General features: G+C 37.1%; 1 protein-coding gene across 10 annotated transcripts in view; it reads right to left on the bottom strand.

Moving 5' to 3' along the window:
* Window positions 1–12,041, bottom strand: part of MYO3A (myosin IIIA) — a 262,251-nt gene that overhangs the window by 168,116 nt on the left and 82,094 nt on the right. For all 10 annotated transcript variants that reach the window (XR_004177076.1, XM_031652455.1, XM_031652451.1 and 7 more), the window contains 2 exons: window positions 11,884–11,949; window positions 9,468–9,623 (listed from right to left, as the gene is read on the bottom strand). Coding sequence is in view for 9 of the 10 variants with exons in the window: in XM_031652455.1 (XP_031508315.1) it covers window positions 9,468–9,623; window positions 11,884–11,949 (222 nt within the window). In the remaining variant the exon portion in view is untranslated. The remainder of the gene's footprint in view (window positions 1–9,467; window positions 9,624–11,883; window positions 11,950–12,041) is intronic.

Genomic DNA, 12,041 nt, shown 5'->3' on the forward strand with positions numbered 1-12,041 from the left:
GAGCCAAGATGGTGCCACTGCACTCCAGCCTGGGTGACAGAGTGAGACTCCATCTCAAAAAAAAAAAAAAAAAAAAAGGCTCAGGGAAAACATGAACAAAGATTCCTTGACCATTGAATATTCTACTTAGTAATGCAAACTCTAATTGCAGTATACCAAAGAAATAAAATAAAATTTAAGTGTAAATGCCCATTGTGAGTAAACCATACAAAGTAGCTCAAACAAAATCTGTCCATCAGTTTTGTGACCGCCAACTTCTAACACTACTGAGGAAAAGAGAAACTAGTAAAAGAGCTAGTCTGAAAATCATTATACTTGAGTTACAACTTTGTGCTGGTCATTAACTGGCTATTGTTTCAGAAGGCAGGATTCAATTTCTCTGAGATTTAATTTCCTGATCTCTAAAATAAGGATCCACATTCAAAGCTCCTTTCCAGCAATAATAATCTATGATTGTGTAATTATTTGGCAGGGGGGAAGTGGCATGATAAAGACAGGAACTGAACAAGGTGTTTAGCACAAGTGGGCAGATTGCACCATGGTTCTTTACGCTGTTTCATTTTGAAGCAACAATGTAACTTATTCTTAGAATTATTTACAGTTCTTTTGTAGTATCAGCAACTGCTTCTTCTTATTTACTTGAATTCCTTTATTTAATGCTACTCAGGAACAGAGATACTTACAATGGCCTTCTCCAGGCAATAATTATTCAATTTCCTATTCCTTTTAAAATTCCTGGAGACCACATTAAAAAGCCACTTAGTTTCTATTCTGGGAGCTTTTCTGGAAGAGGAGGTACTGAAGACTGACATAAGGAAATATTTAAGACAGGAAAGGGTAGGTTATTGTATATTTTCCAAATTTCCTAGTCCTAGAGGGATCCTTGCTATATTCCCCAGCATTATCTGTTTCTTCCTGAGTTGTCCATCTTGGATGGACACAGCTACCAGTATATTCCTTTATGAGACTTTTCCTTCTAGCACTGACAGGGACAATTCCTTTACCTTTTATTTTAGCCAAGATAAGATGGGAATCTTCTAAAATAAAATCTTACTTAGAATATAAGCACAAATGATGTGTGTGCACACACACACAATCCATTTAAAAATAAACACAAAAACATAGAAACAAATGTCCACATATATTAAATATATACCAATATTAAATATATATCAATATGTTAAATACATAAATATCCAGACACTAGCCCCTGTCTTGCCTATTACAGCTTATTAAATATATACTATAATTTTGAAGCAAATTCATCATCCTTTCAACACTCAAGAGTCAACATCAGCCTTTGTTAATATTATTAATAGAATTATCTTTATGTGATCTGTAGCTCCTTTTCTATTTTTTTCTAGACTAGCAACTAGATCTGGTCATAGCAAATGGCCATGTATTTTAATGATGGAGCTATCATTACCCAGTTTCTTGATTCATGATCGATTCCTATCTGAATAAAAGCAAACTCTGGGTTATCTTGTTTTCCAGAATGGTGCTCTTCTGTTTCTAATTTTAATTTGAGACACTTACAGTCCTTCATCTACGGAGCCATTAGAATCAACTTACACTGAACTAAGTGAAGAGAAATACTCCTGTCTGGGTCCCTAGCTTGAGTGGGCTGCTGTAGACAGTGGAATTGCCGTCCTGGCAGTCCAAGGCAGGGGTTGGGATTCAAGTGTCTGTAATAACGGCTGGACACCTACTCTTGTGCAATAGAAGATGGCAGAAGGATAAGACCCAATTAAGCACATTTAGAGATAGACAATAATTAAACACAGTTGGGACCAACTCCCCCTACCTTCAAAAACATAAAAATTTTAAAGTTAGGAAGAAACGTATGAGAATATGGTCATACTGGGAACAAGCAAAATGAATCCAAAATTATTGCTGTAGTCTGTCTTGGTATATCCATAATTTACCTTTTAGAACCAACAAAAGGCTGGTGCACAGTAGGGCACAGGTGGCTTAAGAGCTAGCAATGGGGTACTCCCCACTTTGGGCTGTCATGGACACAGGTCAAACCTCTCAGTCTGACTTTCAGTGCTCTCAGGGATCTGGTCTCAGTATACCTCTCCAATCCTATCTCTGGGTTTTCCCCTTACAGCTTGATTAAATGCTTGCCTTTCTGTCAGCTTATCCTTGATTTCATAATTTTGCTCAGGCTGTTTTTCCAGCTATAATGTTCATGTTGTGGTAACTCTATCTTCACATGATTTAGTCCAGTTTATCCCTCGTGGTGCTGATTCAAAGGCCACCTCCTGGATAAGCCGTCCTGCCCCTGCTAGTGAAAATGGGATTGAAATTTTGTATAATGGTTATTTATGTGCTTGTCTTATCCTGTTTACTAAAAAGTTAGCCCCAGAGCACAGGCTCTATAAAGGATTCAGCTGTCAGACCCCTGTGGAGAACCTTTATCCAGACCTTTATACAATGGCCTCAACAAATGTTGAGACAACATGGAAGTCATCTCAATCCATGATTTCTAGGGTAGCAAAGATTATAGCACAATTGATGTTGAGTGAGATCGTAATAAATTTAGTCCTGGTTTGGACTAAAAATGAAAAGTAGGAGAGAGGAATAGGCTAAGATAATCCCTAGATTTCTGGTTGGCATAATGAGATAAGTGGTGGTGTCATTAATAAAAAAGGGAACAGCCGGTTGCAGTGGCTCACGCCTGTAATCCCAGCACTTTGGGAGGCCGAGGCGGGTGGACCACAAGGTCAGGAGTTTGAGACCAGCCTGGCAAAGATGGTGAAACCCCATCTCTACTGAAAAAAAAAAAAAAAATACAAAAATTAGCCCGTCACAGTGGTTGGCACCTGTAATCTCAGCTATTTGGGAAGCTGAGGCAGGACAATCGCTTGAACCTGGGAGGTGGAGGTTGCAGTGAGCTGAGATCATGCCACTGCACTCTAGCCTGGGTGATAGAGTAAGACCCTGTCTCAAAAAAAACAAATAAAATAAAATAAGAAAGGGAACAAATAACACATTTTAGATGGAATATCACAAGTTTAATTTTGGACACGTTGAGTTTGAAGTATCTTTCAGTCACATGGAGATGGGAATTGAAAATATAATTGTTAGTAAAGCAATGGGGATAGCATTCTTAAGGAAAAGCATACATGTTCCAATGGGTGAATAATTCTCACCATGACATAGTCACAGCCATTAAAGAAAAATTATCTTGCCCAGAAAATAGAACATAAAATGGAGTCACGCATTGTGCCACATGGAAGGACCCTATTATTACTTCCTATTGATTTGTTTTCTCTTTTCATTGTTCTGTTTTGTAAAATCAAAATCCTATTTGAGCAAATTTACATTACATAAAGTCCCACACCTAATAAGGAATTGACAGCTTGGGCTGGGTTTTTTTGTTTGTTTGTTTGTTTGTTTTTGAGACAGAGTCTCCCACTGTCGCCTGGGCTGGAGTGCAATAGCATGATCTGGGCTCACTGCAACCTCCGCCTCCCTGGTTCAAGTGATTCTCTTGCCTCAGCCTCCCAAGTAGCTGGGATTACAGGCGCCCACCACCACGCCTGACTAATTTTTTGTATTTTTAGTAGAGAGGGGGTTTCACTATGTTGGCCATGCTGGTCTCGAACTCCTGACCTCGTGATCCACCCGCCTTGGCCTCCCAAAGTGCTGGGATTACAGGTGTGAGGCACTGCACCCAGCAAGTACTTTTAACATTGATTTGATAGTCAATTTTTAGTTTGATTTCCTTTGTTAATCCTTCCACATATGTCTCAAATACGCCTTATATTCTGGCCTGAAAATCATAGATGCCAGGACAAGTGGACTAGTTACAACAGCACCACAAACACAGCCAGTATTTTTGGTCTAAGAAACCAACATTAGTAAGAAAAAGGAGTTACTAAATCCTTTTTATTTCAACAAAATCATATGCAAAATATAACAATCTATAAATGTCAAAGGTAATTGCCACTAGCATGTTGAGAGTATCAAGTAAAATATTAAAGTTATTTTGCATTGTATATACAACACAAAGAAAATGTAAGATGATAACATGTTAATAATATGACTTTCAAAAAAAGGAAGTTTTAATTTGGAATTTGTTATCATTTAAGTAGATGCTGGGTTAGATATTTTCTTTACAAGGAATGACAATTATAGTTTAAATAGTATTTTTAGGCAAACATTCAAGACATATAAAAGAAGGAATTGTAGGAAGTGTTAAATATTCCGTACAGGAGGTAGATGTGGTGGTTTGTGCCTGTAAGCTCAGCTACTCAGGAGGCTGATGCAGGAGGATCACTTGAGCCCAGAATTTTGAGGCCAGCCTGAGCAACAGTGAGACCCTGTCTCTAAAATAGAATGAAATAGAATAAAAAATATTCCATATAATGGCTATCCATCTGTTGCTTCAGCAGCTCAAAAATACCCGTCTGCTGTGGGGAAGAAATTTCAAAATGGTTAGCAGGCAGGACTCTGCCTCTCACATAGAAACTGGAAGTGAGCTGAGACCAAGTGTCTCTCACCACCTGTGTAGACCTGTAACCTACGTGTGGGCGATCAGATGGTCCAGTATGGACCTTAGAACCTCAAGGAAGCAACATAAAGCTCAAAGTCAGTTTACAAATATTTTGAGTGGGATGTGGCATTCAAGAAACTAGTGTCACGGCAGGCAATGTTAGAGGCAGGTGGGTGGTTTTCAGTGGCAGCTGTTTAGCTGATGATTCTTGAGGAAGGACAGTTGAAGCCCCCTGCTTTCATGACTAAACCTGGCTCTCTCCCATCCTCTCCATTCTCTGACCCATCCAACACTGTCCACTAAACTGCTTTACTTTTTAAGTGGGCTTTTATTGTTTTCGTCAAGAATTCTGAATAGCACATTTCAGTTACAAATGACTTTTATCTATTCCTATTAAATCAGATAGTCAACAGTTTAAAAATACTGGATTCATAAGAAAAATTTTATTTTAAATAATTTTATAACTAGAGTTTCTACCAATTTAGTCTGCCTTCTAACATTGTCAATTTTAACTCATGTGAAAAATGCTTTCCTGTTTTTCGAGGACTGTATTACGACATGGTCTTAATTCTTCAGAATAGTTGAATAAGTTAGAAAAGTGATGTGTTTTATATTCAGGTCTTGACTGAAAATAGAAAGTTCTCATATCCATTCCACAGTATCTCCCAATACTCCACTTCCTCCCAACAAGGAAGTTTATAAAGTATTCAGTTTGTATTCAATTTATATTAGGACAGTTTTCTTTAAAGCTGAATCTTTAATTTTAAAAAAATTATCCTGCCAAGCACATACCTCAATTCAATTCTAAAGGATAATATCATGTACAAAAAGAAAAATGTCAGCTTTGAGTTAGCTATGTAGATTTAATACAATCAGATTTTTTGATCCATTTTACCAACATCAGAAACTGTGACAAATCAAGTTATTTTTCATGATCTTCAAGAAGACAGCTTTTGTTTAATGTGTTACCAGCGGCATAACAAAGCCTCTTTTCTTTTGCCTGAGTAAGTCTGACACTTTGGGACTAGTGTGAATATGCATGCTGAGGGCAGGAAAATCTTTCCTCCTCCTTTGAACTAAGATCCATGGTCAAAAGAGTGTTGTGGGTAAAAATTCAAGTTCAACTCCCACCTCTTCCAAACATATGTTTGTAAAAAATAAAATACTTCTTACATGTTAAAAAATAAAATTAAAAAGACAAAGATATTTTCTAAAACAAGATGAGCATTAGAGTGGACCTAACAGAGCAAACAAGAACACCAGGTAAGAGGGCAGAAACTATAGGCTGATTTGAAGTCAGGCACCAAAAACGGGAAAAAGAGGCCTGGAGCGTAAAGGAACTAAAACACACATTCACAATGAAGGTCTTGACCGAGATGTGGTGGGAAGAATGGGGCTGAGGGTGGGGTTCTTTGCCTGGGAAAAAGACTGAAAAATCTCTGCCGCTTCTTCCTTTTATACGGAGCCAGGTGCTTGAGATGGCAGGATGGAGAGACAGAAGATCTACTTCTCACTGGCTCAGTAACTAGATCTGCAGTTTCCTTCAAATCACGATGGGCCCTGGGGAATCTTGAAACCAGTAATGGCAAAGGCAAAACCCTCCAGATAGACAGAATGCAGAAGGAAAGAAAAATCAAAATAGAAAACCTCCCACTCAAGATGAGAAAGCAAACGAAAGTTCTGAACCCTAGACTAAGGAAACCAAATATTAAATAAACAAATGAACTCAATAATCAGGACAATTCACCTGTGCTGAAATGCAAATCTGAGAGTTACTGTTAAAAAGTATGTTTAAGATCAAAGAGAAGAAAAATGGAATTACTTTCCCCCAAAAGAAAAAATGAATAGCCAGATATGAAAAGTCAGATATGAAAAGAGTGGTTAACAAAAAATTATAGAAATGAAAAATATAGATGTTGATGTATAATAGATATCAGCATGAAAAAAATATTGGTATACAAGATATCTAGACTAGGCCCAGTTCTATGAGAAAATTAGTGAACTGGAAAACAATTTTGAAGAATTCATTCAGACTGTAGCAGAGATTGATAAATGAGTGACAAACGTGACAGAGAAATTGCAAGACAGGTGAGGTAAAATAGGAAGTTCCAACATGTATGTCTCAGGAATAAAAAGTGAAAAGAATGAGAGAGGATCAATACTTAAAATAACAACTGAAAAATTTCCATAACTGAGTATATCATGAATTCTCATACTGAAAGCATATTCTCAATTTTTAACAGGATAAACAAGACTACATCTTGTGTCTCAGAATCAGAAAGTGTTGGGCATAACACTGTGCCCAATAATCACTGAAACTTACAGCACAAGCATGACAATCTAATGACAATCTAAATGCTGTGTAGTGCAGCCATTCTTATGATGCTTGAACACTGGGAGACAATTACTCATGGGTCTCTCAAATTTCTGCCTGTCTTATATTAGCTTTTGTTCCAGACTGTATTTTCAATAATGTTTGTATAGCAAACAGCCTTAGAAATTAAAAACACTGTCTCCCTCTAGGACAGATGGAAGTTTTATTTGGTGTCCAGGATGGTAAAGTAATGCTTCCTCCAAGGCAAAATTTGGGCAAGCATGCAAGCAGCCCCTTTAAAAGATTGTAGTTTCCCAAGTTCAGGGTTTCCCAGTTATGAGGCAAGCCAAGTGTGGACACAACATCCATCTATTCCACATTTCCCCTAGGACTGTAGCGGGCAAGGAGAACCAGTGTGAACATAAACTCATGCTGTCAGTTTGGCAATGAGTAGTAAAGTCCTTTGTCTCTCATCCATGAATCTTGTGTCTTCTACTAGCATTCATGAAACTGTGGCAGGTCAAATTGTTAGCTTGCAAGTAGGGCAATATCTCAGATCCTTCACAGTTCTTGACATTGAACCTCCTACACAATGTGAATACACCTCAATTTCTGTTTATTTTGATTATTTGTTGTCTATTTTGGGAAGAATGAGGTTGCAGCAGATTATGAAACTACATTTACACAAAGATAAAAAGATGGGCATGATTATCTCCTCATTACAAACTACACATCTGCTTCTTTCTTTTTGTCACCTAATTCTTCCTCATTAAAGGTATATCAGGTCTGTCTCTGCAGCAAAGCTGTAAACTCAAACAGGCATGGATTATTATCTCCCAAGATCATCCACAATCATTAGTTCATTTACTCCTGTGAATTAAAGCTTGGGCTTTAAGATCAGAATCTGAATCCTTGCTAAGTCATTTATTTCCTGTGCAGCCTTGTGCAAGTTAATTAACCTCTGCCAACTTCAATTTTTTTCAGCTGTGAAAATGGGTTATCATAAAATATTTTCCTCAGATTTGTTGTAAAATCACATGAGATAACATAATAAAGTCCTAACATAAAATCTGGCACATAGCAGGCATTAAACAAATGGGAACTAAATGTGTACATTCACAACAGGAATTCAAATAAGAAATGTCCTATTCTCTTCTTCCAGCTCCTTAAATAGTGATATGCTCCTGGGATGAAACAAATATGATTCTCAAGAATAAAGTGAAATTATAAATTTAACTTTAATAATTTTTTGATTTAATAGTACCATATATAGGAATTTATCTTAAGAAAACAGTAAGAGATTAATGTACAACTCTGTTCATTACACAGTTACTTGATAGAGTAAAAACAGTAACGGCCAAAAAGTATGGAATTATTTAAATTAATCATTAAATTGTCAGGCAAGGGAATGTTATCTAGCCATTAAAATTTTGTGTTAGAAGAATGTTTAATTATATGGATATTCACTATTCAGTGAAAGTAGACAGTCTCTGGGACACATATAATACTATTACAATTTTGTTTTAAAAATGTTTAAAAATGTCTGGCTGGGCACAGTGGCTCATGCCTGTAATTTTAGCCTTTTGGGAAGCTGAGACAGGTGGATCACTTGAGCTCAGGAATTCAAGACCAGCCTAGGCAACATGGCAGAACCCCATCTATACTAAAAATACAAAAATTAGCCAGGCATGGTGGTGCATACCTATAGTCCCAGCTACTTGGGGGGTCTGAAGAAAGAGGATCACTTGAACCCTGGAGGTTGAGGCTACAGTGATCAGAGATGGTGCCACTGCACTCCAGCCTGGGTGACAAAGTGAGACTCTGTCTCAAAAAAAAAAAAAAAGGATACCCAAAAAGAAGATATTAAAAGGTTACAGATTAAAATGTTATACTTGATTAATTTTCCATTGTATATTTTTCTGTGACTTTTAAATTTCCTGAAATAAACTTATATACTGTTTAAAATCCCAATAGGATGTACAAAGATATTTAAAATGATCTTAAATATAATTTAACCAGGGAAAATGAACAAATAATAGTGCCAAAAGGTCTTTCAAGTTTTATGTTTTTTTAATCCCAAATCTAAGATATCTTACTTTATAGAAAAGCAGAAAATACAAGAAAACATATACCAACACAAAAATGATCTTTTGAAGTTTACATTCTTTGTTCTTAAAACCTGTTTAAAAAGTGCTGCCTGTCACGTCTGTAATGCCAGCACTTTGGGAGGCCAAGGTGGGCGGATCACAAGGTCAGGAGATCGAGACCATACTGGCTAACACAGTGAAACCCCGTTTCTACTAAAAATACAAAAAATTAGCCAGGTGTGGTGGCAGGGGCCTGTAGTCCCAGCTACTTGGGAGGCTGAGGCAGGAGAATCGCTTGAACCCAGAAGGTGGAGGTTGCGGTGAGCCGAGATCATGCCTCTGTACTCCAGGCTGAGCGACAGAGTGAGACTCCATTTCAAAAAAAATAAAAGTGTTGCCGGTAATTTTACTAATATTGAGATGCAATTCAACAGGTGACATTCACTTTTCATGTAAGTCCCCATTACCTCCAAATTTTATTCAGCTTAAAAACTAATGTATTATTAAACTATTCAAAATCTTTCAATAATCTCTGGATTTTGGAATCAAGATATTATTTGATTACCTGGCCTTTTCTGTGCCTCCCATGCATTGATGGATGCCAATGAATTCCATTAATTGTTTTTGTAACATCACATCTTTGCCCTCAATTTGAGTAATGAATTTATGTTGTAAAAGATCTGACACTGTTGGACGCTTTTCATAATCTTTAGTCAAGCACCTGCACTGGCAAAAAAGAACATGCAATTGTTAGATAAGTTAGAGTTTTGAAACTATTATTCATATTCCTAAAAATTAATCTAACACACAAGAGTGATGCTCCTCACAAATGCTCAGCCCAAGCTTAAAATATATTAATTGCAATTTTTAATCTCTCAAAAATAGCAAACTGCAATGTGATGAAATGTTTGTGAAAGTGCACACATCTGTGAGTGATTAAGCTGCAGTGATACCAACTTTCAACTAAATACCACTTCTGTCCTCTCCCAGCAAGGATTATTGCATAGTGGTAATTAAAATGTCTCCACTGCAAAGTCTCCTTTACAAGTCAGTAGCTGCAGATAAACGACAATGAAGTCATTATAGTTTAATGCTTATCTAAAAAATAAAACAAACAATGCAGTTTCCCTTCATAAATGCTTTTAAAGGCTTCTCAATTGATCTGTTTCTTTCTATGTGATAAAACTGGTAACCCAATTGAGAAGGCCACTCAGCTAAGGATGTTGAAATTCCATGTCAATAGGTATTTTTTGAGGTCATACAGCAGATGTACTAATGCATGTTGTACCTCTTGATAGGTTCAACCAGAGCATATTCTTGAGAAAGGACAGGGCTAGTGAGAGCACCCGAAACAACAGCACAGGAGGAGCATTTGAACAAACGTAGAACGTTTAACCAGCTGTGACAGCTGACTTTGAATATTTAAAAGAAGGACTCAAGTAGTTTTCAGTGGTCACAAGGGGTAAAAGACCCAGAATTGGTTGGTGGAATCAAGAGAGAAACAGCTTTCAGGTCAGTCTAAGGAAGAACTTTTCAAGAGTGAGGCTTATCAAAGTAGAATGAGCTGAACTGGGAAATATTATTTTGACTGGAGATATTTAAGTATTGATTGGGCAGCCACTGAGTGCACATGTTTGAGAAGGATTTAACCTCTGGATATAAACTTGGGCTGTACAACTTTCCAAGACCCCTTTAACCCTGCAATTCACAGAGTCTACAATTATGAGAAAATTGGGCTGTCATTTGGGGATATTAAAAAACAAGAAAAAAGCATAAAAAGATGAAACTCATGCCTTGGCTTGAGCAGTGCCATTTCTAATCGGTATTATAGTAATTAGGCAATTTATTTCATTGAGTTTAACCAAAAATATATTTCCCAGGAATGCTAAAATATGCTAAGGAATAAGAATGCCAATGTCTAAAAAATAAGAACAAGTGCTCTTAGTTTTCCTCTAGTTTAACAGAATGCATTAATTTCTGACATCTGTAGTAATTGTATGTATGTATTCAGAAGAGTCACATATGAAATTATTTTATTCATGTAAAACTTTATCAAATCGTTAATGTGTACTAGGCACTCTGCTAGACTCTGGAGTTACAGTGACAAGTAAGGCACGTTCAGTGCCCTAGAGTTGCTTACTGTCTAGTTAAAGAGAAAGATGTCAAAACAGGTAAGCTAAATACAATTGGCAATGTTAATAGAGGAAGAGAAACCAAACCAATAGCAACCAGGACAGAATACTAACTGCTTGGCAGAAACCAGGAAATGTTTCTCAGAGGGGAAACTGCAAGAAATACATTAGACACTAAGTTCCATTGAGGATTTGTGTGGAAGCATCTACAGTTCCATAAGCAAAGGAGAAATATGATCCTTTTCAGACAAGCAAATGTGAAGGGAATTCATTACAACCAGGCCTGCCTTAGAACAGGTCCTGAAGGGAGTGCTAAATATGGAAAGCAAAGGCCATGACTGGCCACTACAAAAACACAGTTAGGTACATAGACCAGTGGCACCATAAGCAGCCACACAAACAAGTCTGCATAACAACCAGCTAACAACATGATGACAGGATCAAATCCACACATGCCAATACTAACATTGAATGTAAACAGGCTAAATGCCCCAATTAAAAGGCACAGACGATAAAGTTGGATAAAGAAGCGAAACCTAATAGTATGTTGAGACCCATCTCATATGAAATGACACTCATAGGCAAAACACAGGTGAACAGAAGAACATGTCCATTGATTATAAAGGGTCCACAGAAGCATAACTATTGATAAGTGAATAAACATGACGCTAAGGCCATTATCTGAGCAATGATAAATTCGCCCAACATTTAAAAGACACTATAGGTGCTTCCTTTGAAGAAAATAATAGAAATCTCTGGGGCCATTTAACAGATAAGAAGAAATAGGAGGAGATTTAGTTATAGCAGGAGGGAATTTCTTTGGTTTTTTAAAACACTCTTTTTACTCACTTGCTTATGAAGTCATTGAATTCTGCTGACCATAGCTCAGGCTGCCTTAGTTTTGGGGGTGGATTCCTAGAAAAATAAGGATCAGTGTTGGATTCTGCGTATTGGTCAGTCAGTGCAAAATGAGATAGACTAATGCAATCACAGGTTCTGCCAGTTGT

Source organism: Papio anubis, chromosome 11 (genome assembly GCF_008728515.1).
Source record: "Papio anubis isolate 15944 chromosome 11, Panubis1.0, whole genome shotgun sequence".
NCBI classification, from domain to species: domain Eukaryota; kingdom Metazoa; phylum Chordata; class Mammalia; order Primates; family Cercopithecidae; genus Papio; species Papio anubis.